The 23,622-nt window shown below is 39.4% G+C and overlaps 1 protein-coding gene across 2 annotated transcripts in view; it reads left to right on the top strand.

Moving 5' to 3' along the window:
* Window positions 1–23,622, top strand: part of Wdr92 (dynein axonemal assembly factor 10) — a 160,239-nt gene that overhangs the window by 60,092 nt on the left and 76,525 nt on the right. For both annotated transcript variants that reach the window (XM_090375264.1, XM_090375263.1), the window contains exons 4-5: window positions 8,217–8,318; window positions 23,144–23,259. In XM_090375264.1, the coding sequence (XP_090231390.1) occupies window positions 8,217–8,318; window positions 23,144–23,259 (218 nt within the window). The remainder of the gene's footprint in view (window positions 1–8,216; window positions 8,319–23,143; window positions 23,260–23,622) is intronic.

Below are 23,622 nucleotides of genomic sequence, written 5' to 3'. Positions count from 1 at the left end.
AAGGGATTAGCAAGTGAGAACAGCTGAGCCGATAGGATGCACCCTGAGCAATACCAGTCAAAAATGGTTCTTGCATGCATTTACTTTGCGAAGTGGAGGATTGATTTTCTATTAAAGCTAGAGTTTTGTAGTAAAGCTAACAATTGACCAGAAATGGAGTAGAATTGTTTTAGAAATGAAATAAGAGCTTGGGAGTTGACAACATCAAAAGCTGAGAAGACATGTAAGTAGATCAGGTCAAGCTGAAAGGAGGTTGAGATAAGATTTGTAGTGGTCAAAATTCCTTTTATTCCAGCGAAGGTGGTCAGAATAAACTGTCATTGTGGGGTGTTAGAGAGGGAGGAGTTTTTTGAAATAATTTGGGAAGGGCAGAAGAGATAGTGATTGGTATCCAATCTTTGAGTTGAACAGGATTTTGAATTGTATTTTTGGGAAAAATGGAGTATTCTCTCCTGCTGTTGGGAAAGTAATCATGGCAAAAACATTTACAGATGATTTTTGCAACTGTTCATATATAAAGCTGCAACTAGAACTGTGAAGCAAAGATCACAGACTAGCAAGAGTACTGTGACTTGGGGGAAAAACGAAGGGGGGATTCTCCAATGCATCACAGTCTCAAAAAGTGTGCGAAATGTGAAATGTTTGCCGACCTTTCTAAAACAGGACATGATCTAGCCAAGGAGGATGCCTTTGTGTGTGTGCTAGGTGTCTAGAGTGTCAAGAAATTAGGCACCAACTCAGAGTTCTGATGGGCATCAGCCCATCAGAACACTGAGAACTTATTGACATCAGTCAATGAGAGCTTAGGTGTAGGGTAAAATGCCCTTGAAGAAATTAATATGAGTGGCCCATCAAGCTCTCAGCTGCCCAGCTCAACGGCAGAGCTCACTTCTGTGCATCGGGCAACATAGAGACAATCTCCAAGGCAGAATGCACTGGTCCCACCAGAACTAGTTATTGCTGGTGACTCTATTGTCAGGGAGATGGAGAATATATTATGCAAGGATAGGTGGAACAAGACCAGGGTATGTCTGCTAGGAGCAAAAGTTGATGATGTTGTAGAGCAGATATAATTTTTTAAGGGCAGCTCAAACGGTGATATTGTTGTACATGTTGGAACTAATGATATTGAGTCAGAGATCTGCAGATTTACTCAACAAGTACAGGTCAACGTTGAAAAAAGTCTTGACTTAGGGTTGAATGTGAAAGTATCTACAATTCTGCCAAGACACGATAGGAGGGAGTATATGATGAGAGCCTTGTCGATCAATTTGGCCCTGGAGAGATTGTGCAAGGCTAAAGGGGTAAAATTTTTTTCAGCCTGGTCTGTGGTTGTTGACAGGAGAGACTGCTTCTACAGGGATGGGGTACACTTAAATAGAAAGGGTGCAAGAATATTTGCTGATGCTATCGAGGCAGTGTTTGGTGGGTTGGAAAACTGCTAGTTTGGTGTGATACACAGACTAAAAGGTTAACAGTGGCCGCAGGCAGAGGCAAAAGTGATTCTTGCACTGCTTCTATTAGAATGACCAGCAGCATGGAGAGCAAGGCAATGGAGATTTCCAGGACTGCTGGGAGTCATAGTAGAACAAACAAATACATGGGCTGTGTTAGGGTGACTAAGAGTAGAAATAGGCATATCATAGATCATTTCTATGATAGCCATTAATAGCACCAAAAGATGAAACAAGTTGTTTACAAGTTATCAATTACGTGTGTAAAACTGCTTCCAAAGCATTTTTACATATATAATTTATAACTTGTAAACACTATATACTTTACCAACAAATGCATGGATAATAGGAGAAAAACACAGCCAGTGCTGAAAAACAGTGCACCACCTCACTGTTTATTTGAAGTGTATACCATTCTCCGTACTGTAGTTTCAAGCCTTTCCTTGGAGATTCATCAGAGAGGAAGTGGGCATGGTGAGTGAATGACCTGATCTCATTGCTTTGTTTCCAGGTCATTCTTTCACTTTGCCTAATTCCTCACCAGTGAGGTTTCACAGTTAAACTGAGGAGAGCAGCCATTTCTGAAACAACAGAACAGGGAATGGTATACACTTTAAATAGCAATGTGCAAACTCTAGAAGGACGGGGATGAATCAGATTGGTCCACTTGATATCGATGGTTCAACTGTTGATGATCCTGCTCAGGTAGCTAACAAACTAAATGAATATTTTGCATCGACATTCACACACGAGGAGTTATTCAGCGAGGGGAATGCCAGAGGTGTATTCGACTCTGGCAGTAAGCTAGAGAATCTTGTAATAACTGAGAGTAAAGTGGAGGAGAAATTGTTGAAGATAAACACAAGAAAGGCACCTGGGATGGATGGGATCTATCCAGTTATATTAAATGAGGCAGCAAAGGAAGTAAGCAAACCCTTAGCCATAATTATGAGAGCTTCCTTGGACTCAGGGGAGGTACCCATAGACTGGAGATGTGGAAATGTGACCCCAATTCACAAAGAAGGATCAAAGGCTGACACAAGTAATTATAGACCTGTGAGTTTAACTTTTGTTCCAGGGAAATTAATGGAGGCACTGGTTAAAGAAGCACTGCAGGATCATCTAGACAAGACTTCAGTTATTGCTCAGACACGGCACGGTTTTATTAAGGGGAAGTTTTGCCTGACCAATTTGATTGGATACTATGATGCAGTCACAAAAGAACTGGATGCAGGGAATAACTTTGATATTATGTACTTGGATGTTAGAAAGGCTTTTGATACTGTTGCAAATGGAAGACTGCTGCACAAATTGGAGCAATGTGTGGCATTGGAGGCAAATTGCTGCTATGGATAAAGGGGTGGTTGAGGGGGAGAAGACAGAGAGTGGTAATCAATGGATACTGCTCATCGTGAACTAATGTTATTAGTGGAGTCCCTCAGGGTTCAGTGTTGGGTCCATTATTGTTTTCTGTATTTATAAATAATATTGATGATGGTATATCAAGCTTAATGTCCAAGTTTGCAGACGATACAAAGGTTGGTAGGGTTGTTAAGGACACTACTGACGCTATGCTGCTGCAACAGGATCTGGAAAAGTTGAGCGGATGGGCTGAGAGGTGGCAAATGAAGTTTAACATTGACAAATGTAAAGTACTACATATGGGAAACAGCAACTCCAGAGCAACGTATCAACTCTGTGGTACTACACTGACAGTGGTAGAGAATGAAAAGGTCCTGGGGGGTAATTGTGCAGGCAGATATGAAATTCTCTGAGCAGTGCAGATGGGCTGCAAGAGTAGCTCATGGTGTCTTGTCAATGATATACAGGAATTTTTCTAGCAGGGATAAGGAGGTGATTATTCCCTTGTATAAGGCAGTGGTCAGGCCACACCTAGAGTACTGTACACAGGCCTGGAAGCCTCATTTCAAGAAGGATGTAGAGCTGCTGAAACGAGTACAGAGAAGGGCAACAAGATTAGTGAATGGAACAACGAATTGCTCTTACAAAGAAAGGCTTAAGTTTTGCAAATTATAGTGTCTGGAGACAGGCACCGGCGAGGTAATCTGATAGAGGTGTATAAAGCCTTGAACGGTTTGAGTATGCTCAATGCTGATGGGATTCTTCCTCTTGCTCAGAATAATCACCTGAGAGGGCATAAATTCAAATTGAGGAAATACAGATGTAGGATAGATGTGCGGAAATTTGCCTTTAGCCAGCGGGTAGTTGGTCGGTGGAACAGACTTCCATCCCTTGTTGTGGAAGTTGATAGCCTAAATAAATTTAAGGCTCAGCTGGACAGGTATTTCGAATGAACGGAGGGGTGAAGTGGGAGTTTTTTTGTTTTTTTTTGGCTGATTCTGCATAAGCTTGCTTTCTTGCATCATATGCCTCTACTAATGCTAAATGCTAACATATTGTTACTTAATAAATTAGTAATTAATTGGTAAAAAGATAATTATTTAATTAAACTTTTTTTTAAGGACACGTATGTGGAGAGAGATAAGTAAGAAAGATTTAATAAGGATAATTTTCCATATGACATATTTTAATTAGTTTATTGGTATGTAAAGGACATTTGGTACTGTTACACCCTAAACAATATTAGCAACCAAATAGATTTGGTTATTTTTTAGATTTCAGTATTAAAAATAGTCATCAGTCCTGAAATTTTGAGTTTGGTGGCAGTTCTAAAACTTGATCATGGGGGCCAGACTGTACCACTAGAAAGAACAAATTGTACTTTACTGAGGAACTTTCCCTGTTAATGTTAAAAGGATTCTGTGGGATAACTGTTGACAGAAGCCTTGTCAGCCATTTGGAAATCGTTTGACCTGGATGGAATCTACCATATCAAGGGTCTGACAGGAAATCCCTCTTTATGCACTTTAATGTTTGCAATATTTGAATTGAGTTTTTTGTGGAAATCATCTGTTTTTCTTCTCTTCCAGTTCCTTGAGTATGTGCCTTACCTTCTTTTCAATGCTGGAGGACAGAACTTTTGGTATTGAGATATAGACTGAACTAGTGTTCCATGGTGTGGTATAATTTTGTCTGTCCAGTAGTACAGTTTGGTCTCCCTTGATCAAGTGAGAACTCCTCCCAAACCTAAAAATCCAAGCTAAAAGTTGGATTTCAATATTGAATTTTGGGGCTTAGAGGGGAACAGGTTTCCTGTGTGTTATCAGACACTCAGCCTAAAACACTGATGGATCCAATATCTCTCTATTACAGAAGATTTAGGAGAAGTCCGGTTGGCCTGCCTCCCTAAAATCCACTCATGCACACCTTCTCGATGGTAAGCCCTGTTACGTCACTTAGGTGGCAACGAACGTGTAGAGTGGTTCTCTTCAAGACGCCTGGTCAGCGTGAAGAGGAAAAGACCAAACCCCTCCAGCAATGAGAGCACAACAATACAAATGGCCCTCAGTCCCCAGCAGCTTTCACTCTCCCTCTTATGGCAGCGAGAGGATCAGAGTGGAAGCAGAGGGTGCTAAGAATCTCTGGGTACGACCAGGCTGCCATGCACGGAAATTGAACTTGGCCTGTTATAACGTACGATCACTCATCGGTGAAGACAGGATATTAGAGCTGGAAAAGGAATTAGAAAATGTGAATTGGAATATCATCGGTTTGGCTGAAACAAGAAGAAGAAATGAATCACTTATAAGTTTATCAAGTGGAAATCTGCTGTACACCAATGGAAACAGTGAAAGGAGTGAAGGTGGAGTTGGGTTTCTGGTCCATAAAGATTTTAAAAACAACATTTTGGAATTCAAAAGTACATCACCAAGGGTGTCAAGACTAATACTCAAGATTTCTAAGAGGTACAAGCTAAAGATTATAATGATTTATGCACCAACATCGAGCCATGATGATGAAGAGGTTGAAGAAATGTACACTGAAATTGAGAGTCTTCTAGATGAGCAGAAAACCCACTACACTATTATTATGGGAGACTTCAATGCTAAGGTTGGAAAAAGGCAAAACAGCGCAGAAAGAGGAACTATAGGAAATTTTGGAATTGGTGAAAGAAATAAAAGAGGTGAAAGACTTGTGGAATTTGCAGAATCTCAAGGAATGTCAGTAATGAACACTTTTTTCAAGAAAAGGGTGAACAGAAAGTGGACATGGAAGAGTCCAAATGGATTAACAACTAATGAAATCGACTTCATCCTCACTAACAGAAGATATATTGTGAATGATGTTACCGTCCTGAATAAGGTAAATGTTGGAAGTGATCACAGAATGGTAAGATGTACACTTGATATAGATGTAGGAAAGGAAAGGAAAAAACTGACTCGAGTAAATAATACAAAGGTCTTTGAAATAACAGAGGAGGAGAAAAAGCAGTATGTACTGGAACTTAAGAACAAGTTTGAGCTTTTGCAGACTTCTCAGGACCAAGATATCGACGAGGAATATTACAACTTTCTGAAAGTGATAAAGCCCAAGAAACCTATAGGGAAACAGAAATCCAAAGAAGAAAAAATTAGTCAAGAAACACTTGTCATGATGAACCAAAGACGACAAATGAAGAGCAAGAAAAACACTGACAGGGAGAAAATTGAGTATACTGAGTTATGCAAAGCCATTAGAAAGAGACTCAGAGAGGACATAAGAAGATTTAACACAAGAAAAGTAGAACAAGCATTAAGGGAAAACAAAGGATTTAAATCAGCAGCCATGAGCAGTAATACAGGAAGACAAATGATACTGAAACTGAAGAATAGCGATGGTGTACTTATAAACAGCAGAGAAGGCATAATTCAAATGGCAGAAGACTACTATAGAGAATTATACAAGGAGCAAGGGAATGATACCAGCAGTGGGGAAGATGGATTGCAAAGTAGCAACACATACGACATACCTGATATTCTTCCCGATGAGGTAGAACATGCATTGAAGAAAATGAAGAATCGGAAAGCCCCAGGGGAAGATGAAGTTACTGTAGAGTTGTTAAAATTGGGAGGAAGAGACATAACACAAAAACTGGCAAGGCTCTTCACAAAGTGCATTAGAAAAGGTGTGATGCCTAAGCAGTGGAATAATGCAATCATAGTTTTGCTGCATAAGAAAGGAGATAAATCAGAAATTGGAAATTATAGACCAATTAGCTTGTTATCCCATATCTACAAGTTGTTCACAAGGGTCATTACTAACAGATTAGAAAGAATACTTGATGAGAATCAACCGAAAGAGCAAGCTGGCTTTAGGACAGGATTCTCAACTATGGATCACCTTCACGTAATATCACAGCTAATGGAGAAAGAAAATGAATATAAAACACCATTATGCCTGGCATTTGTGGATTATGAAAAGGCATTTGACTCCATACAGCATAAGACAATGTTTCGGGCACTGGAAAGACAAGGCATAGATACTCCATATATTATGATTTTGAAGAAAATATATGAGAGTGCTACATCCTTTATTAGACTAGACAAAGACAGTAGGAAATTTAAAATCGAGAAAGGAGTTCGACAAGGAGACACAATATCTCCGAAGCTGTTTACTGCTGCCCTTGAGGAAGCTTTCAGAAGATTAGACTGGTCGCAGAAAGGAGTCAATGTGAACGGAGAGTACCTAAACCATTTACGATTTGCAGATGACATTGTGGTCATAAGCCACGATCCCAAAGAATTAGAGGAAAATCTTAATCAGTTATGCACAGTTAGTAAGGATTTTGGACTAAAGATGAATATGGCTAAAACAAAAGTAATGATGAACAAGTATGCCACGGAAAGGGAAATAATGATTGAAGGAGCAGTAATTGAAAAGGTGGAGTCATATACTTATCTGGGACAAGTTATTAGCTGTAATAATGATAAATGGCTGGAAGTCAAGAGAAGAATAAATTTTGGATGGATAGCATTCAGGAAATATAGTAACATACTGAAGAGCAATATCCCAGTTTGTCTGAAACGTAAAATAATGAATCAATGTATACTCCCCACCATGACTTATGGAAGTGAAACTTGGGCACTCACCAAAAGAATGGAAGAGAAGCTAAGAACTACACAGCGAAGAATGGAACAAATTATATTGGGAATCAGACTGTTAGATAAGAAGAGAAACACATGGATTAGGCAGCAAACTCAAGTAAAGGACATTCTTATCAAAACTAAAGAACTAAAATGGTCTTGGGCAGGACACATAGCTCGAAGACATGATGACAGATGGACTAAGAAAATAACAGAATGGTACCCAAGAGGAGCTAGAAGAAAACCTGGAAGACAAAGGCGGAGATGGATAGATGAAATTCATGAGTTTTTGAGTAGTAAATGGATGGCCAGTGCTCAAAACAGAAGGAACTGGAAAGTTGCTGGAGAGGCCTTCATCCTGCAGTGGATTGAAAATGGCTGATGATGATGATGATTGAATTCTGAAACACAGCCAGTTTTATTTAGTTATTCTGATTGTTGAGCTCTAATTTTTCTTTGCATACCAGTAAGTTTATTAGACTTCTTCATGTAGAAAAGTCTTTATTAAATATTTCGTACATAATTAGTTATTTAATTTTCACATATATCAATCACAGAAAAAGAAACAATTCAGTTAATTTAAGAAATAAAAATGTAATGAACTGCATGCATTAACTTGTTATGGATATAGTTGAGTGCCATGAAAATTAATTACTCTTTAATGATATCTTCTCAAACATACTGCTATTGATTTTAATAATTTAATCTTTTCTTTAGCATGCTTAAGTTTCTTTCAGTATTCATTATAAAGTGTTACATAAAAAAAGTAATCTTGCAGGAAGTGTTAAAGTGTGGGATCCAAGACAGAAAAATTCACCTGTTGCTTCCATGGAGCCTAAAGAAGGCGAATCACGACGGGACTGTTGGACTGTTGCATTTGGTATGCATATGTGAAACATGGAAGGGTCTATTTATTTCTATTAATATTTCTAAATAAATAACTATTTTTGATATTGCTTAAATGTCACATGTGTAGCTGCAAACAATCTGGATTAGATAATAACTCCAATTTTTTGACATTTTTCTGCTTGTCAACCCAACAGTTTTTCTTTGCCTTTTTACAGGGGGAAAAAACCATTGAAGTAAAATAGTTGGAATATGACCAGAGTATCTCAGTATCGATATAAGAATGTTCCTATTCTCTGCCATCATTGTTATAGTTACATAACAATATTATATATATGGGCACTCCAAGCAGTGCCCATATATATAATATGGGCACTACTTGGAGGTTTTCTACATACTTTTGTAGCAGCTAATCGGTGTCAGAAGTGTGTTTGTTAGGCCTTTAAACTCTAAATTTATAGTGTACAAATGTGATTTTATAAATAACTTTATCACTTAGTACATAATGTAAACTAAAATAGAGTAGTTTGTACTGCCATCAAATAAGTGGGATTAGTGCAGCATTATTCTTTTCAATCTCTTGATTTCATTTTTTTTTTGTTTGTTTAAATTAAGTTTAAACTAAAATCATGCCTCAGACTGAAGCAGCAAGGAAAGGACTCAAAAGTAGCAGGGATGCTTTGGTTCAGGAGACCCCCCCCCAAACCAAAGCACTGGCAATACTACGAATGAGTATTATGATATGTATGTTACTTGTGCCCTATTTGTGAAGCTACCTTTAGTAGGACATGGTACAGCTATAGGGATGGCTTTGGATATGTTTGCTGCAAATTTAGTGTTCTGTTGGAATTATATAAGTGCTTGAAGGTTAGGGTTGATTCCTTCAAAGGATTAAAAGAGAGAGATCCATCAAGCACACAGCCACCCAGCTCAATGCTTGAGCCCATGCTCTAGCATTAGACAATACATGACATCCTGCACAGCAGAAATCCTTGGTCCCACTGAAGTGCCTAAAGTTGGTGACTCGATTTTCATGGAAACAGGAAATATTGTGCAAAAAAGAACAGGTAAATTAGGACTAGGGTATGTCTGTCAGGGACTAAAGTATATGATGTACAGCAGCTATCATCTTTTAAGGGCACAAAAGGTGTATTGTTGTGCACATTAGTACTAATGATGTTAAGAATAGAAGATGTGAGGATTTAATTAACAAGTATAGAGCAATGTTGAGAAAAGTCACGAGTTAGGACTGAAATTAAAAGTGTCTGCAATTCTGGTTAGACACGACAGAGAGTATAAGATGCGATTATTATTAATAATAATAATAACAACCCCAGGGGCACACATCTGATGAGTTTGGGCTTGGCACACCCAGGGTCCTGAGCTGGATATCATCATTCTTCTCTTTCTTGGTGATTCCCTTCTACTTCTCTCTCTCTCTCTCTCTCTCTCTCTCTCTCTCTCTCTCTCTCTCTCTCTCTCTCTCTCTCTCTCTCTCTCTCAGGGTAATTCAGAATTTTTTTTTTTTTTTTTGCCTGGTGCAGCATAAGCCTCAGGCTTCCTTGCACCATAAGGCTAATAATTATAATTATAATTATTTTATTATAATAATTATTATAATTATATTAATCTCTATTACTGCCTTGGACAGTACTAGAAACCCCAAGCCACAAGCTATACTGGAACTGTGCCATAATAATGGATAAGACCATCCCACACAACAGACCGGACATAACCCTTGTGGATAAGATGGAAAAGGCTACTTACCTGATTGACATAGCAGTGCCCAACACTAGCAATGTCCAGAAAACCCATGAGGAAAACATTAGAAGTACACGAACCTGAGACATGCGGTCAAGGAGATGTGGCATATGCAAGAAGTAACGACCATCCCAATCATTGTGTCGACCACAGGTATGGTGCCAAAGACCCTACATAGCAGCCTAGCAGCAACAGATCTCCCAGCAAACACCTACAAGGAACTCCAGAAAGTCACAATCCTGAACACCTGTACGATAGTCAGAGAATTCCTCAACTAACAGTAACACCAGACATTACAACCACTCTGCATACTTGGTAGCAGTACCTGTCACAGAGTGGAATCCCCCAGTCAGGGAGAAATAATATAAGAGCAACGATAATAATAATAATAATCACATCTTATACGATGTGATGAGAGCCTTGTCAATTAATTCGACCCTTGACAAGATTATGCAAGGCTCATAAGGTAGAATTTTTCACAGCATGGTCTGTGCTCATTAATAGGAGACTGTTTTTATAGGCGTGGGATACACCTAAATAAGAAGGGGGTACAAAAATATTTGCTGATGTTTCGAGGCACTGTTAGCCTAAGGGATACACACAGACTAATAGATTAACAGTAGCTGCAGGCTACTATGAACATGTAGCAGCCTGGAAAGCAAGGCTGCTGCATGTTCATAGAACAAACAAATACTTCGGCTGTGTTAGAGTTACTAAGATTAAAAACAGTTGCATGTATACTAATGCTATGTGCATAGTAAATAATTTAATAAATTTGAACTACTGATCACGTCTTCAAATGCAAACATGTGGATATCAACGACATGGTATCACTCAGATATAAGGAATTCAGAATTTGAATATGGAGAGTTAAACATGTTAGGAGAATGGAGAAATTATGCTCTTAGTTCAGAAAAAGCACATCAAAATCTCAGGCAGTGCTTGATTGATTGATTGATTGATAGAATTTTATTGGCGCATCAGCAACTTGGGCTATAATGCGCCAAAACCTTGACAAACGTCTCAGGCAGTGCATCCAGTGGACATGGGTGGCTAGTGCAACATTGAATCAGTTTGTTGTGGCATTCGACTGGAAAACAAAAATGAGAGTAAGAGTGTTATAGGCCTAATGATGTAATCAGTATAATGAACAATTGTACAGTTATAGAGTTGGCTTTCAATTCAAAATGTGTTTTAATGGGTTTTTAACATTGTAAGTATTAACTGGACTCTGTGAGTTTATCACTTACACAGCAAGATTTTGTGGATTTATTAGATTGTTTTCTTTACTAGCATGTTAGAGAGGAAAGAAATGAAAGCAATACTCTTAATCTGATTATCAGCAGCAACCCTTTAATGCATAAATCAGCACCAACCCAAACGTTGGTCCTTGAGGTTGTCACAGACATTCTCTCAGATATGCCAGAGAAGCTGTACTTGCTACCTGGGAGTCTAAAACGCTGATGGAACTGATATTCAGGTGACATTCAAATCAAGTGGATCCAATTTTGGCAAAGTCTGGACGGTCTGTGACAGCCAAATCCTCTGCTTGCACCTTCACAATGGTGGGACTGTTAGTAATCCTGGGTATAACCTCCATGTACAAGTACATGGTGGGTGACCACCCAGGTGTGAACCAACGTAAGTAGGGGTCAAGGTGGCACCCACACCACATGGAGGAATGCCGCCCCTCTATGTTACCAGGCAGTACTAGGTGGTAGATGACTCTCATCAACTGGTGCAATACACCACTTTGCTTATTGGAGGCTCATAGTGGTGGAATCCATGTTTAGTCTCTAGAGCTAAGTTCCGGTCAACCCTTCCCTATCTCTTCCATCATGCAGTATGATTGATGCCTTTTGAGGTTATGATGAACATCATGGCGAGATCCAATATTCCTTACATTTCGAGGGTACAGCTCTAAAACGGTGTTCGCATGCCAGCTGCTAGTTAGTACACTGGACCAAACCTATTGGTAACTCTCTAGGAGGCTTCCGGATCAGCTAGTGTATAATCTTGCTACCTCTATTCTGCCAGATAGTGACTGCAGGGAGTCCGAGTAGTGTGTATGGGGGAGCATTGTCGAAGCCACGTTATGTCAAGGATCTGGGTATATTCTTACCATTTGTATGCCCTATCCAAAAATTTCATTACTTCATACAGCATGTCCCACCCACTTTTTCTTACTATTGAATACACCATGAATTGTCAAACCAATAGAGCAAGCTTATCTGCAAAAAGATTTAAACCTCCCAAGCACTTCCTAATTCATTTTCACAAATATACGTAGTCTCAATTTTAATCTCAACGATGTCCATTTCCACTTTCAGTCTGAAAAACACCATGTATTTTTTCTGACAGAATCTCAGTTATCAGTTGATTCAACTACTGCTCATCTCAGATGCCCAAAGTATTCACTGTGTGATTCCTTTCGCCTCAAAGGTGGTACTTATGCATATATCCGTTCTGATATTCCCTCTCAGAGACTTGGCAATTTGGAATCTCCTCTCTTTCATCTTCTCTGGCTTAAAATCTCTCTACCTCATTGTGTCAAATTCATCTGTTGTCTCTACCGTTCTCCTAACTCCACTAATCACTTGAAGCTCTTTGACTTCCTCTCTTTGCAACTTGACTTTCTACAGTCCAACTTTCCTAACAGTGAGGTAATTTTCCTTGGTGATTTTAATGTTCACAACTCCAACTGGCTTCCATTTCTAGTCACACCGAACCAGCTGTTTGAGATGCTGAGGCTTTTGCAATTACTAATGACCTAGCACAGATTGTTCATTTACCTACAAGAATACTGGAAAATCCTAATCATAGAGCCAATATGTTTGATCTTTTTCTCACAAACAACCCTTCTAAGTACATAACCGAAGTGAGAGGTCCTTTAGGCACTTCAGATCACAACTTGGTGATTGTCTTTTCTCCAATGGAACCTTTATCTCATGGCTATTCCCAACCTCCTGTTGTTTGGCATTACAAGAATGCAAAATGGGATGACCTGCGTGACTTCTTTTCTTCTTTTCCTTGGTCGGATTACTGTTTCAAAACTTCTGATGTCAACATTTGCTCAGATCGTGTCAGTGAAATTATTCTTGCAGAAATGGAATCCTTTATCCCACGCTCCACTTTAAAATCTCATCCTTTAAATAAACCTTGGTTTTCCAATAAATGTGCAAAGGCTGTTCAAGAGAAGAATGTTGCATATTGCAATTTGCTTGTTTCTAATTCTCCAGTTTCATTTTTTGTCTACACCAAAGCTCGCAACAATTGTAAAGCAGTTATTAATCAGTCCAAACTACAGTTTGAACAGGCTACGAGTAGAAAACTTGCTTGTTGCCCTAATGGTAGCCGAGCATTCTGGTCTCTTGCCAAAGCTATTGGCCGCAACTTTTGCCCATCTCTGTTCAAACCGGATGGTTCTGTTGTCACTTCAGCCAAGGATAAAGCTGACCTGCTAGCATCCCATTTTTCTTCCAACTCATGTATTAATGATCTTGGTAAAACACCTCCCACTATTCCCAACATGCAAGACCTGCAAAGGATATCAGAAGAATTTTGACAAATCTTGATGCTAAGAAAGCTTCAGGTCCTGATGGTATTTCTCCACTTGTTCTCAAAACCTGTGCTCCTGAACTTACTCCTATTCTTTGCCGCCTTTTTCACTTTCTTATTCCAAAGATGTTTTTCCTTCTGCTTGGAAATTTGCTCATATCCAGATTGTTGAGGATAAACATAAAAAAGGCACCTGGGGTGGATGGGATCTATTCAGTCATATTAAAGGAGGCAGCAAAGGAAGTAAGCAAACCCCTAGCCATAATTATGAGAGCTTCTTTGGACTCAGGGGAGGTGCCCATAGTAGTAGTAGTAGTAGTAGTGGCACATGATGCAAGAAAGCAAGTGTAGGAGCTTATGCAGCATCAGCCATAAAAAAAAAAAAAAAAAAATCACACCATTCCCTCCAAATGCCTGTCCAGTTCCTCCTTAAATTTATTTAAGCTATCAACTTCCACAGCGACAGATAGAAGTTTGTTCCAGCAATTAACCACCCGCTGGCTAAAGGCAAATTTCCGCACATCTATTCTACATCTGTCCTTTCTTAATTTGAACTTATGTCTCCGTAGGTTCATAATCTGAACAAGTGGAAGGATCCCATCAGAATTCAGCGTGCTCAACCCATTCAAGGCCTTATAGACCTCAATCAGATCACCGCACAGGTGTCTAGTCTCCAGCCACTGCAATTTGCAGAACTTAAGCCTCTCTTGGTAAGAGAATCCCTTCATTCCCCTCACCAATCATGTTGCTCTTCTCTGTACACGCTCAAGCAAATCTACATCCTTCCTAAAATGAGGTCTCCAGACCTGTACGCAGTACTCAAGGCGTGGCCTGACCATTGCCTTATACAGAGGGACAATCACCTCCTTTTCCCTGCTAGCAAAATTCCTATATATCATTGACAAAATCCCATGACCCGCCCTAGCAGCCTGTCTGCACTGCTCAGAAAATTTCATATCTGACTGCACAATTACTCCCAGGTCTTTTTCATTTTCTACCACCTTAAGTGTAGTACCACACAGTTGGTACGTTTCTCTGGGGTTACTTCTACCCATATGCAGTACTTTGCATTTGTCAAGGTTGAACTTCAGTTGCCACTTCTTAGCCCATCTGCCCAAATTATCTAGATCCTGTTGCAGTAGCACACTGCCATTACTGTCATTAACAACCCTGCCAACCTTTGTGTCATCTGCAAACTTCGACATTAAGCCTGATATACCTTCATCAATATCATTGATAAATACACAAAACAACAGTGGACCCAACACCGAACCCTGTGGGACTCCACTAATAACATTAGTCCATGAAGAGCAGCACCCATTGATTACCACCCTCTGTCTTCTCCCACTTAACCATCCTTTTATCCATTGTAGCAACTTACCCTTAATACCATTCTGCTCCAATTTGTACAGTAGTCTTCCATGCGCAACAGTGTCAAAAGCTTTCCTGAAATCCAAGTATATGATATCAGAATTATTTTTTGCATCCAGTTCCTTTGTGATCACATCATAATAACCAATCAAATTTGTCAGACAAGACTTTCCCTTAACAAACCCATGCTGTGTTTGAATTATTGCCGCAGTCTTGTCTAGATGATCCTGCAATGCATCTTTAACCAGTGACTCCATTATTTTACCCGGAACAGAAGTTAAACTAACTGGTCTGTAATTACTCGTGTCACCCTTCGATCCACCTTTGTGAATTGGGGACACATTTGCACATCTCCAATCCGTGGGAACCTCCCCTGAGTCCAAGGATGCTCTCATAATTATGGCTAAGGGTTTGCTTAGTTGCTTTGCCGCCTCCTTTAAAATAACTGGATAGATCCCATCCACCCCAGGTGCCTTTCTTATGTTTAACTTCAACAATTTCTCCTCCACTTTGCTCTCAGTTATTACAAAATCATTAAGCACACTGCTACAATTTGATAACCTTCTTCCATTTTCAAACTGTAATAATTCCTCACGTGTGAATGTAGATGCAAAATACTCATTCAGTTTGTTTGCTATCTGAGCAGGATCATCAACAGTCGAACCATCGATGTCAAGTGGACCAATCATATTCATCCTCTTCCTTTTAGAGTTTATATAAGTAAAGAAATCCTTGCTGTTTTTCTTAGCATCTTTTGCCAAAGATTTCTCGTAATCCGCCTTCGCCTGCCGAACCTCCTTTGTGACCTGATTACAGATTAGCTTATATCTGCCACAGGCTTCTGCGTCACCTGATAATTTATATGCATCCCATGCATTTTTCTTCTCTGTCACGAGTCTCATTAGTTCATTTGATAACCATTTAGGCCTAAACCTTGAACGATATTTCTTAATCGGTATATAAAGTCTAGTAGCTTCCACGATTAATTCCTTGAATGCTTCCCACTTAGAATTTACTGTTGGTAACATCGTCAGTTGATCCCACTGTACAGAATTTAAAAACTGTCTGAGACCACTGTACTCCCCTTTACGGAAGCAAAAACCCTTTCCTTTACCCCTGACGGTAGTTACCTCTTTGAGTAAATCCCACATCAGCACACTGTGATCACTGCCACCTAGTGGTTCCTTTATCTGCAAATTCTTAATACACGAATGATCACTGCTGATAACCAGATCAAGAGTGTTACTTTCTCTGGTTGCCTCTCGAACATGCTGCTGCAGAAAACAATCATCCAATAAATCCACAAAAGTCTGACTAGTGTGTGAGTGACCAACCCACAAGTTCCAGTCAATATCTGGGAAGTTAAAATCCCCCATTATAAGACATTCTGATTTACTGGCCCACTCTATTTCTCTGTACAATTGTTCATTGTACTCATTCAAGTCATTAGTCCTATAACACACTCCTACTCTTATTTTTCCTTTCGCAGTGCTTATCTCACACCAAACTGACTCAACAGAGCACTGTTCATCTATATTAACTGGGTGCACTTCCTTTGATTTTATGTTTTTCTTAATTAACAGCAAAGCACCCCCTCCCTTTCTGTCCTGTCTATCCTTTCTGTACACATTGTACTCCCCAAATTCCAGTTCTGCATTCCTTATATCTTTGTGACACCACGTCTCTGCTATCCCAGCAATATCCGCCTTTGATGTCTTGACCAACACTTCAAATTCATCAAATTTATTTACTATACTTCTAGCATTGGTATACATGCAAGCATACATGCTCCTATGCCTATTCCTTGTTACCCTAACACATCCCATATACCCAACTATTCCATGATGACTGCCATCCGTCCCTGAAACCCCCAACACCCCTCGCTCCAGGTCGCTTCTTATTCTAATAGAAGTTGTGCAAGAATCACCTTCACCTCTGCCTGCGGTTACTGTTAAACTATTAGTCTTTGTATCCCCCCAAAGTAGCAGTTTTCCGACCCACCTAACACTGCCTCGATAGCATCAGCAAATATTCTTGCAAGACTGGAGATGTGCAAATGTAACCCCAATTCACAAAGGAGGATCAAAGGCTGACACAAGTAATTATAGACCTGTTAGTTTAACTTCTGTTCCAGGTAAATTAATGGAGGCACTGGTTAAAGAAGCACTGCAGGATCATCTAGACAAGAATTCAGTTATAGCTCAGACGCAGCATGGTTTTGTTAAGGGCAGGTCTTGCCTGACCAATTTGATTGGATACTATGATGTAGTCACAAAAGAACTGGATGCAGGGAATAACTTTGTTATTATATATTTGGATCTTAGAAAGGCTTTTGATACTGTTGCACATGGAAGACTGCTGCACAAATTGGAGCAGTGTGGCATTGGAGGCAAATTGCTGCTACGGATAAAGGGGTGGTTGAGGGGGAGAAGACAGAGAGTGGTAATCAATGGACACTACTCAACGTGGACTAATGTTATTAGTGGAGTTCCTCAGGGTTCAGTGTTAGGTCCGTTGTTGTTTTCGGTGTTTATGAATGATATTGATGATGGTATATCAAGTTTAATGTCCAAGTTTGCAGATGATACAAAGGTTGGCAGAGTTGTTAAGGACACTACTGATGCTATGCTGCTGCAACAGGATCTGGAAAGGTTGAACAGATGGGCTGAGAGGTGGCAAATGAAGTTTAATATTGACAAATGTAAAGTACTACATATGGGAAACAGTAACCACAGAGCAACGTATCAACTCTGCGGTACTACACTGACAGTGGTGGAGAATGAAAAGGACCTGGGGGTAATTGTGCAGGCAGATATGAAGTTCTCTGAGCAGTGCAGACGAGCTGCAAGAGTAGCTCATGGTGTCTTGTCAATGATATACAGGAATTTTTCTAGCAGGGATAAGGAGGTGATTATTCCCTTGTATAAGGCAATGGTTAGGCCACATCTTGAGTACTGTATACAGGTCTGGAGGCCTCATTTCAAGAAGGATGTAGAGCTGCTGGAACGGGTACAGAGAAGGGCAACAAGATTAGTGAATGGAACAAAGGGTTGCTCTTACGAAGAAAGGCTTAAGTTTTGCAAATTACAGAGTCTGGAGACTAGGCACCGGCGAGGTGATCTGATAGAGGTGTATAAGGCTTTGAATGGTTTGAGCATGCTCAATGCCAATGGGATTCTTCATCTTGCTCAGAATAATCACCTCAGAGGGCATAAATTCAAATTGAGGAAGGACAGATGTCGGATAGATGTGCGGAAATTTGCCTTTGGCCAGCGGGTGGTTGGTTGGTGGAACCGACTTCCATCACTTGTTGTTGAAGTTGATAGCCTAAACAAATTTAAGGCTCAACTGGACAGGTATTTTGAACGAATGGAGGGGTGAAATGGGAGTGGTGTGTTTTTTTTTTTTTTTTGGCTGATGCTGAATAAGCTTGCTTTCTTGCAACATATGCCTCTACTAATGCTAATGCTAAAAAAGGACCTGGCGCTTTCGTAGCATTAGATTTGTGAAAATCTTTCTGACATCCTTTTGATAGAAGGCCACAGGAGGCATTGAATGGAGTGTGTTGGGAATGGTGGGAGGTATTTTTCCAAGATCATTAATACATGAGTTGGAAGAAAAATGGGATGCTAGCAGGTCAGCTTTATCCTTGGCTGAAGTGACAACAGAACCATCTGGTGTTGACAGATGTGGGAGCAGAGATGGGCAAAAGTTGAGCCCAATAGCTTTGGCAATAGACCATTAGGGCAAGAAGCAAGTTTTCTACTCTTAACCTGTTCAAACTCTAGTTTGGACTGATTAATAACTGATTTACAATTGTTGCAAGCTTTGGTGTAGGCAGATATGAAGTAAAACTGAAGAATTAGAAACAAGCCAATTATGATATGCAATATTCTTCTCTTGAACAGCCTTAGCACATTTATTGGAAAACCATGGTTTAGATAAAGGATGAGATTTTAAAAGTGGAATGTGGGATAAAGGATTCCATTCCTACAAGAATAATTTCACTGACACAATCTGAGCAAACATTGCATTCTTGTAATGCCAAACAACATGAGGTTGAGAATAGCCATAAGCTGAAGGCTCTATTGGAGAAGAGACAATCACCAAGTTTTGATCTGAGGTTCCTAAAGGACCACTAAATGACCATGTACTTAGAAGGGTTGTTTGTGAGAAAAAGATCAAGCATGCTGGCTGTATTGTTAGGATTGTCCGGTATTCTTGTAGGTAAATTAAATATCTGTGCAAGGTCCTTAGTAATTGCAAAAGCCTCAGCATCTCGACCAGCTGGGTCGGTGTGACTAGAAAACGGAAGCCATCTGAAGTTGTGAACATTAAAATCACCAAGGAAAATTACCTCACTGTTAGGAAAGTTGGACTGGAGAAAGTCAAGTTGCAAAGAGAGGAAGTTGAAGTGCTCCAAGTGATTGTGGAGTTTGGAAGAACGGTACAGACAACAGATGAATTTGACAGAATGAGGTAGAGGGATTTTAAGCCAGAGAAGTTCAAAAAGTGGAGATTCCAAATTGCCAAGTCTCTGACAGGGTATATCAGAATGGGCATATGCACAAGTACCACCTATTAGGCGAAAGGAATCATATAGCAAATAATTTGGGCAACAATAATTTGTTAGCAGATATTATCTTTTAAGGGCACAAAAGGTGATATTGTTGTACACGTTGGCACCAATGACATTAAGAGTAGGAGATCTGCAGATTTACTTAACAAGTACAGGTCATGTTGCAAAAAAAGTCGTGAGTTAGGGTTAAATTTGAAAGTGTCTGCAATTCTGCCCAGACACGATAGGAGGGAGTACATGATGTCAGTCAATTCGTCCCTGGAAAGATTGTACAAGGCTCATGGGGTAGAATTTTTTTCAACCTGGTCTGTACTTGTTAACAGGAGAGACTGCTTCTACAGGGATGCGATATACTTAAATAGAAAGGGTGCAAGAATATTTGCTGATGCTATCGAGGCAGTATTAGTTGGGTCGGAAAACTGCAAGCTTGGGAGAGGAGATACACAGACTAAAAGATTAACAGTAGGTGCAGGCAGATGCAGAAGTTATTCAAGAAAGTTGCTGGGGATTTCAAGAGCTGCTGGGAGTCATCATTGAACAAGTAAATACATGGGCTGTGTTAGGGTAACTAAGAGTAAGAACAAGTGCATGTATACTTGCATGTACACTAATGTCAGAAGTATAGTAAATAAAATTGATGCATTTGAAGTGCTGATCAAGACATCACAGGCAGATATTGTTGGGATATCAGAGACATGATGTCACACAGATGTAAGCAGTGTAAAATTGGAATTTGGGGAGTGCAATGTGTACAGAAAGGATAGACTGGGTAGGAAGGGAGGAGGGGGTATAACTGTTAGGCAAGAAACAAATGTAGTACAATGAACAGTTATACAGAAAATTAGAATGGGCCATTAAATCAGAATGTCTTCTAATGGAGGATTTTAATTTTCCAGATATTGACTGGAATTTGTTGATTGGTCACTCGCACGCTAGCAAGACTTTTGTGCATTTATTGGAGGATTGTTTTTTACAGCAACATGTTCGAGGAGCAACCAGAGGGAGGAGTAATACTCTTTATCTGATTGTCTGCAGTGATGACTCATGCATTAGGAATTTGCAGATGAAGGAACCACTAGGTGACAGTGATCATAGTCTACTGGTGTGGGATTTATTTAAAGATGTAACTACCATCAAGGGTAAAGGGAATGGTTTTTGTTTTCGCAAAGGTGACTGCAGTGGTCTCAGGCAGTTTTTGAATTCTCTACAGTGGGATCAACTGATGATGTTAAAAACAGTGAATTCTAAATGGGAGGCCTTCAGGGAATTAATCTTGGAAGCTACTAGGCTTTTCATACCAACTAAGAAATACTCTTCAAGATTTAGGCCTAAATGGATGTCAGATGAACTAATGAGGCTTGTGGCAGAGAACAAAAATGTGTGGGATGCATATAAATTTGCAGGTGACACAGAATCCTATGGCCGATATAAGCTCGTCTGTAATCAAGTCACAAAGGAGGTTAGGCAAGCGAAGGCTGATTACGAGAAATTCTTGGCAAAGCATGCAGAGAAAAACAACAAAGACTTTACTTATATAAACTCTAGAAGGAAGGGGTTGAATCAGATTGGTCCACTTGATGCTGGTGATTTTACTGTTGATGATCCTGCTACATAGTTGACAAACTGAATGAGCATTTTGCATCTACATTCACACAAGAGGAATTCTGTAAGGAAGACGAGAACAGAAGTTTACCAAACTAACATTGAGCTAAATGATTTGGTATTAATGAAGAGCAAAGTGGAAGAGAAATTGTTGAAGTTAAACATAAAAAAGGCACTTGGGGCCAATAGAATCTATCCAGTTATATTGAAGGAGGCAGCGAGGGAAATAATTAAGCCTTTAGCCATAATAATGAGAGCATCCTTTGTGAATTGTATTGCCAATTCACAAAGGGGTTTCAAAGGGTGACGCAAATAATTATAGACCCGTTAGTTTAACTTTTATTCCAGGGAAAATAATGGAGTCACTGGTTAAAGAAGTGATGCAGAATCACCTAGACAAGACTGCAGTAATAGTTCAGGTGCAGCATGGGTTTGTTAAGGGGAAATCTTGTCTGGCCAATTTGATTGTATACTACGATGTGGTCACAAATGCATTGGATACAAAAAATAATTTTTATATCATATACTTGGATTTCAGGAAAGTTTTTGATAGTGTTGCACATGGAAGACTGCTGTATAAATTGGAGTGGTATGGCATTAAGGGCAAGTTGCTGCAGTGGATAAAGGGATGATTGAGTGGGAGATGGCATATAGTGGTAATAAATTTGCCCATAGATTCGCCCAGGTTTGGTCCTGGGCCCATTGTTGTTTTGTGTATTTATTAATGATATCGATGAAGGCACATCAGGCTTAATGTTCACATTTGCAGATGATACAAAGGTTGGCAGGGTTGTTAATGATAGTAAAGATAGTATACTACTGGAACAGGATCTAGGGAAGTTAGGTAGATGTTCTGAGAAGTGGCAACTGAAGTTTAACATTGACAAATGCAAAGTACTGCATATGGGTAGCAGTAACCCAAGAGTAACTTACCAACTGTGTGGTACTACACTCAGGGAGGTGCAGAATGAAAAAGATCTGGGGGTAATTGTGCAGTCAGATATGAAATTCTGTGAGCAGTACAAACCGGCTGCCAGAGCAGGTCATGGAGTTTTGTCAATGATATATAGGAACTTTGCTAGCAGAGACAAGGATGTGATTATACCTTTGTATACGGCAGTGGTCAGGTCCCACACCTTGAGTACTGCGTACAGGTCTGGAAGCCTAATTTTAAGAAGGATGTAGAGTTGCTAGAACAAGTGTAGAGAAGGACAACAAGGTTGGTGAGAGGAACAAATTGGCTTTCTTACCAAGAGAGGCTTAAATTCTGTAAGTTGCAGCATCTGGAGACTAGGTACCTGTGAGGTGATCTGATTGAGGTGTACAAGGCCTTGAATGGTTTGAAGAGGGTCAATGCTGATAAGATACTTCCACTTGCTGATTAAGAACCTGAGGGAGCATAAATTCAAATTGAGGAAAGAGAGTTGTAGAATAGATGTGTGAAAGTTTGCCTTTAGCCAGCCGGTAGTTGATTGCTGGAACAGACTTCCATCTGATGTTGTGGAAGTTTGATCGCCTAAATAAATTTAAGGCTGAACTAGACAAACATTTGGAATGGGTGAAATGGGAAGGTCTTTATTTTAGCTGATGCTCGATAAGCTTGCTTTCTTGCATCATATGCCACAGCTAATGCTAATCTGTTGTGGATGGATTGAATACATTCCAGGGATAACTAGATAAATTCTTGGAGGCTACAGATGGGTGAACTTTTTTTTTTTTTTTTGGCTGATGTTATCTAAACTTGCTTTGTTGCATCATTTGCTGCTGCTGCTACTACTACTACAGACAGAAATATTAAATCCAGTTATTTTCATCTTAATAGCATATGTATTTTAGTCATAATTTTTTCTAGTTATATTTGGACAAGTAAACTGTAATATATGAAAAAAAAAATTATTATTTATTGAAAATTTTTATTGTAAATAATTCATGTATAAATAAAAATTGTAAATGATTTGCAAATATCTTTTCTTTTGGTTTTGTTTTAGGTAATGCATATAGTAGTGAAGAAAGATGTGTTTGTGCAGGATATGATAATGGTGATATCAAGCTGTTTGATTTACGAACTATGAGTGTTTCTTGGGAAACTAACATAAAAAATGGAGTAAGTTTATTTTTTAGTGTGTCTAAATCCTATAGAATCAGTTAACTTGTGACTCTATAGAGTTCAGGCTTTCCACATAGCATTCATAAAACCACTGACTATTTTGCCCATATGATTTTTCCACAATGTCTTAGTCTGCTCTTGGCTCCCTGTTGATGTGGCATGATTCTCTGTTCCCTGTTGATGTGGCATGATTCTCTGTTCCCTGTTGATGTGGCATGATTTTGTGTTGAAAACATTAAATTTTCATGCCACAAACACTTTTTTTTTAGTTAAGAGTATTAGTAATAGCATCAGAAAAGTGCACCGAAATGGAAGCATGTTATATTAAATATTAGAAATCAATTTAAGGTTATTTGAGAA

This window comes from Mastigoproctus giganteus, chromosome 6 (genome assembly GCF_048544385.1).
Source record: "Mastigoproctus giganteus isolate SK-2022 chromosome 6, ASM4854438v1, whole genome shotgun sequence".
Lineage (NCBI taxonomy): Eukaryota > Metazoa > Arthropoda > Arachnida > Uropygi > Thelyphonidae > Mastigoproctus > Mastigoproctus giganteus.
This window is presented reverse-complemented; position numbering and strand designations above follow the sequence as displayed.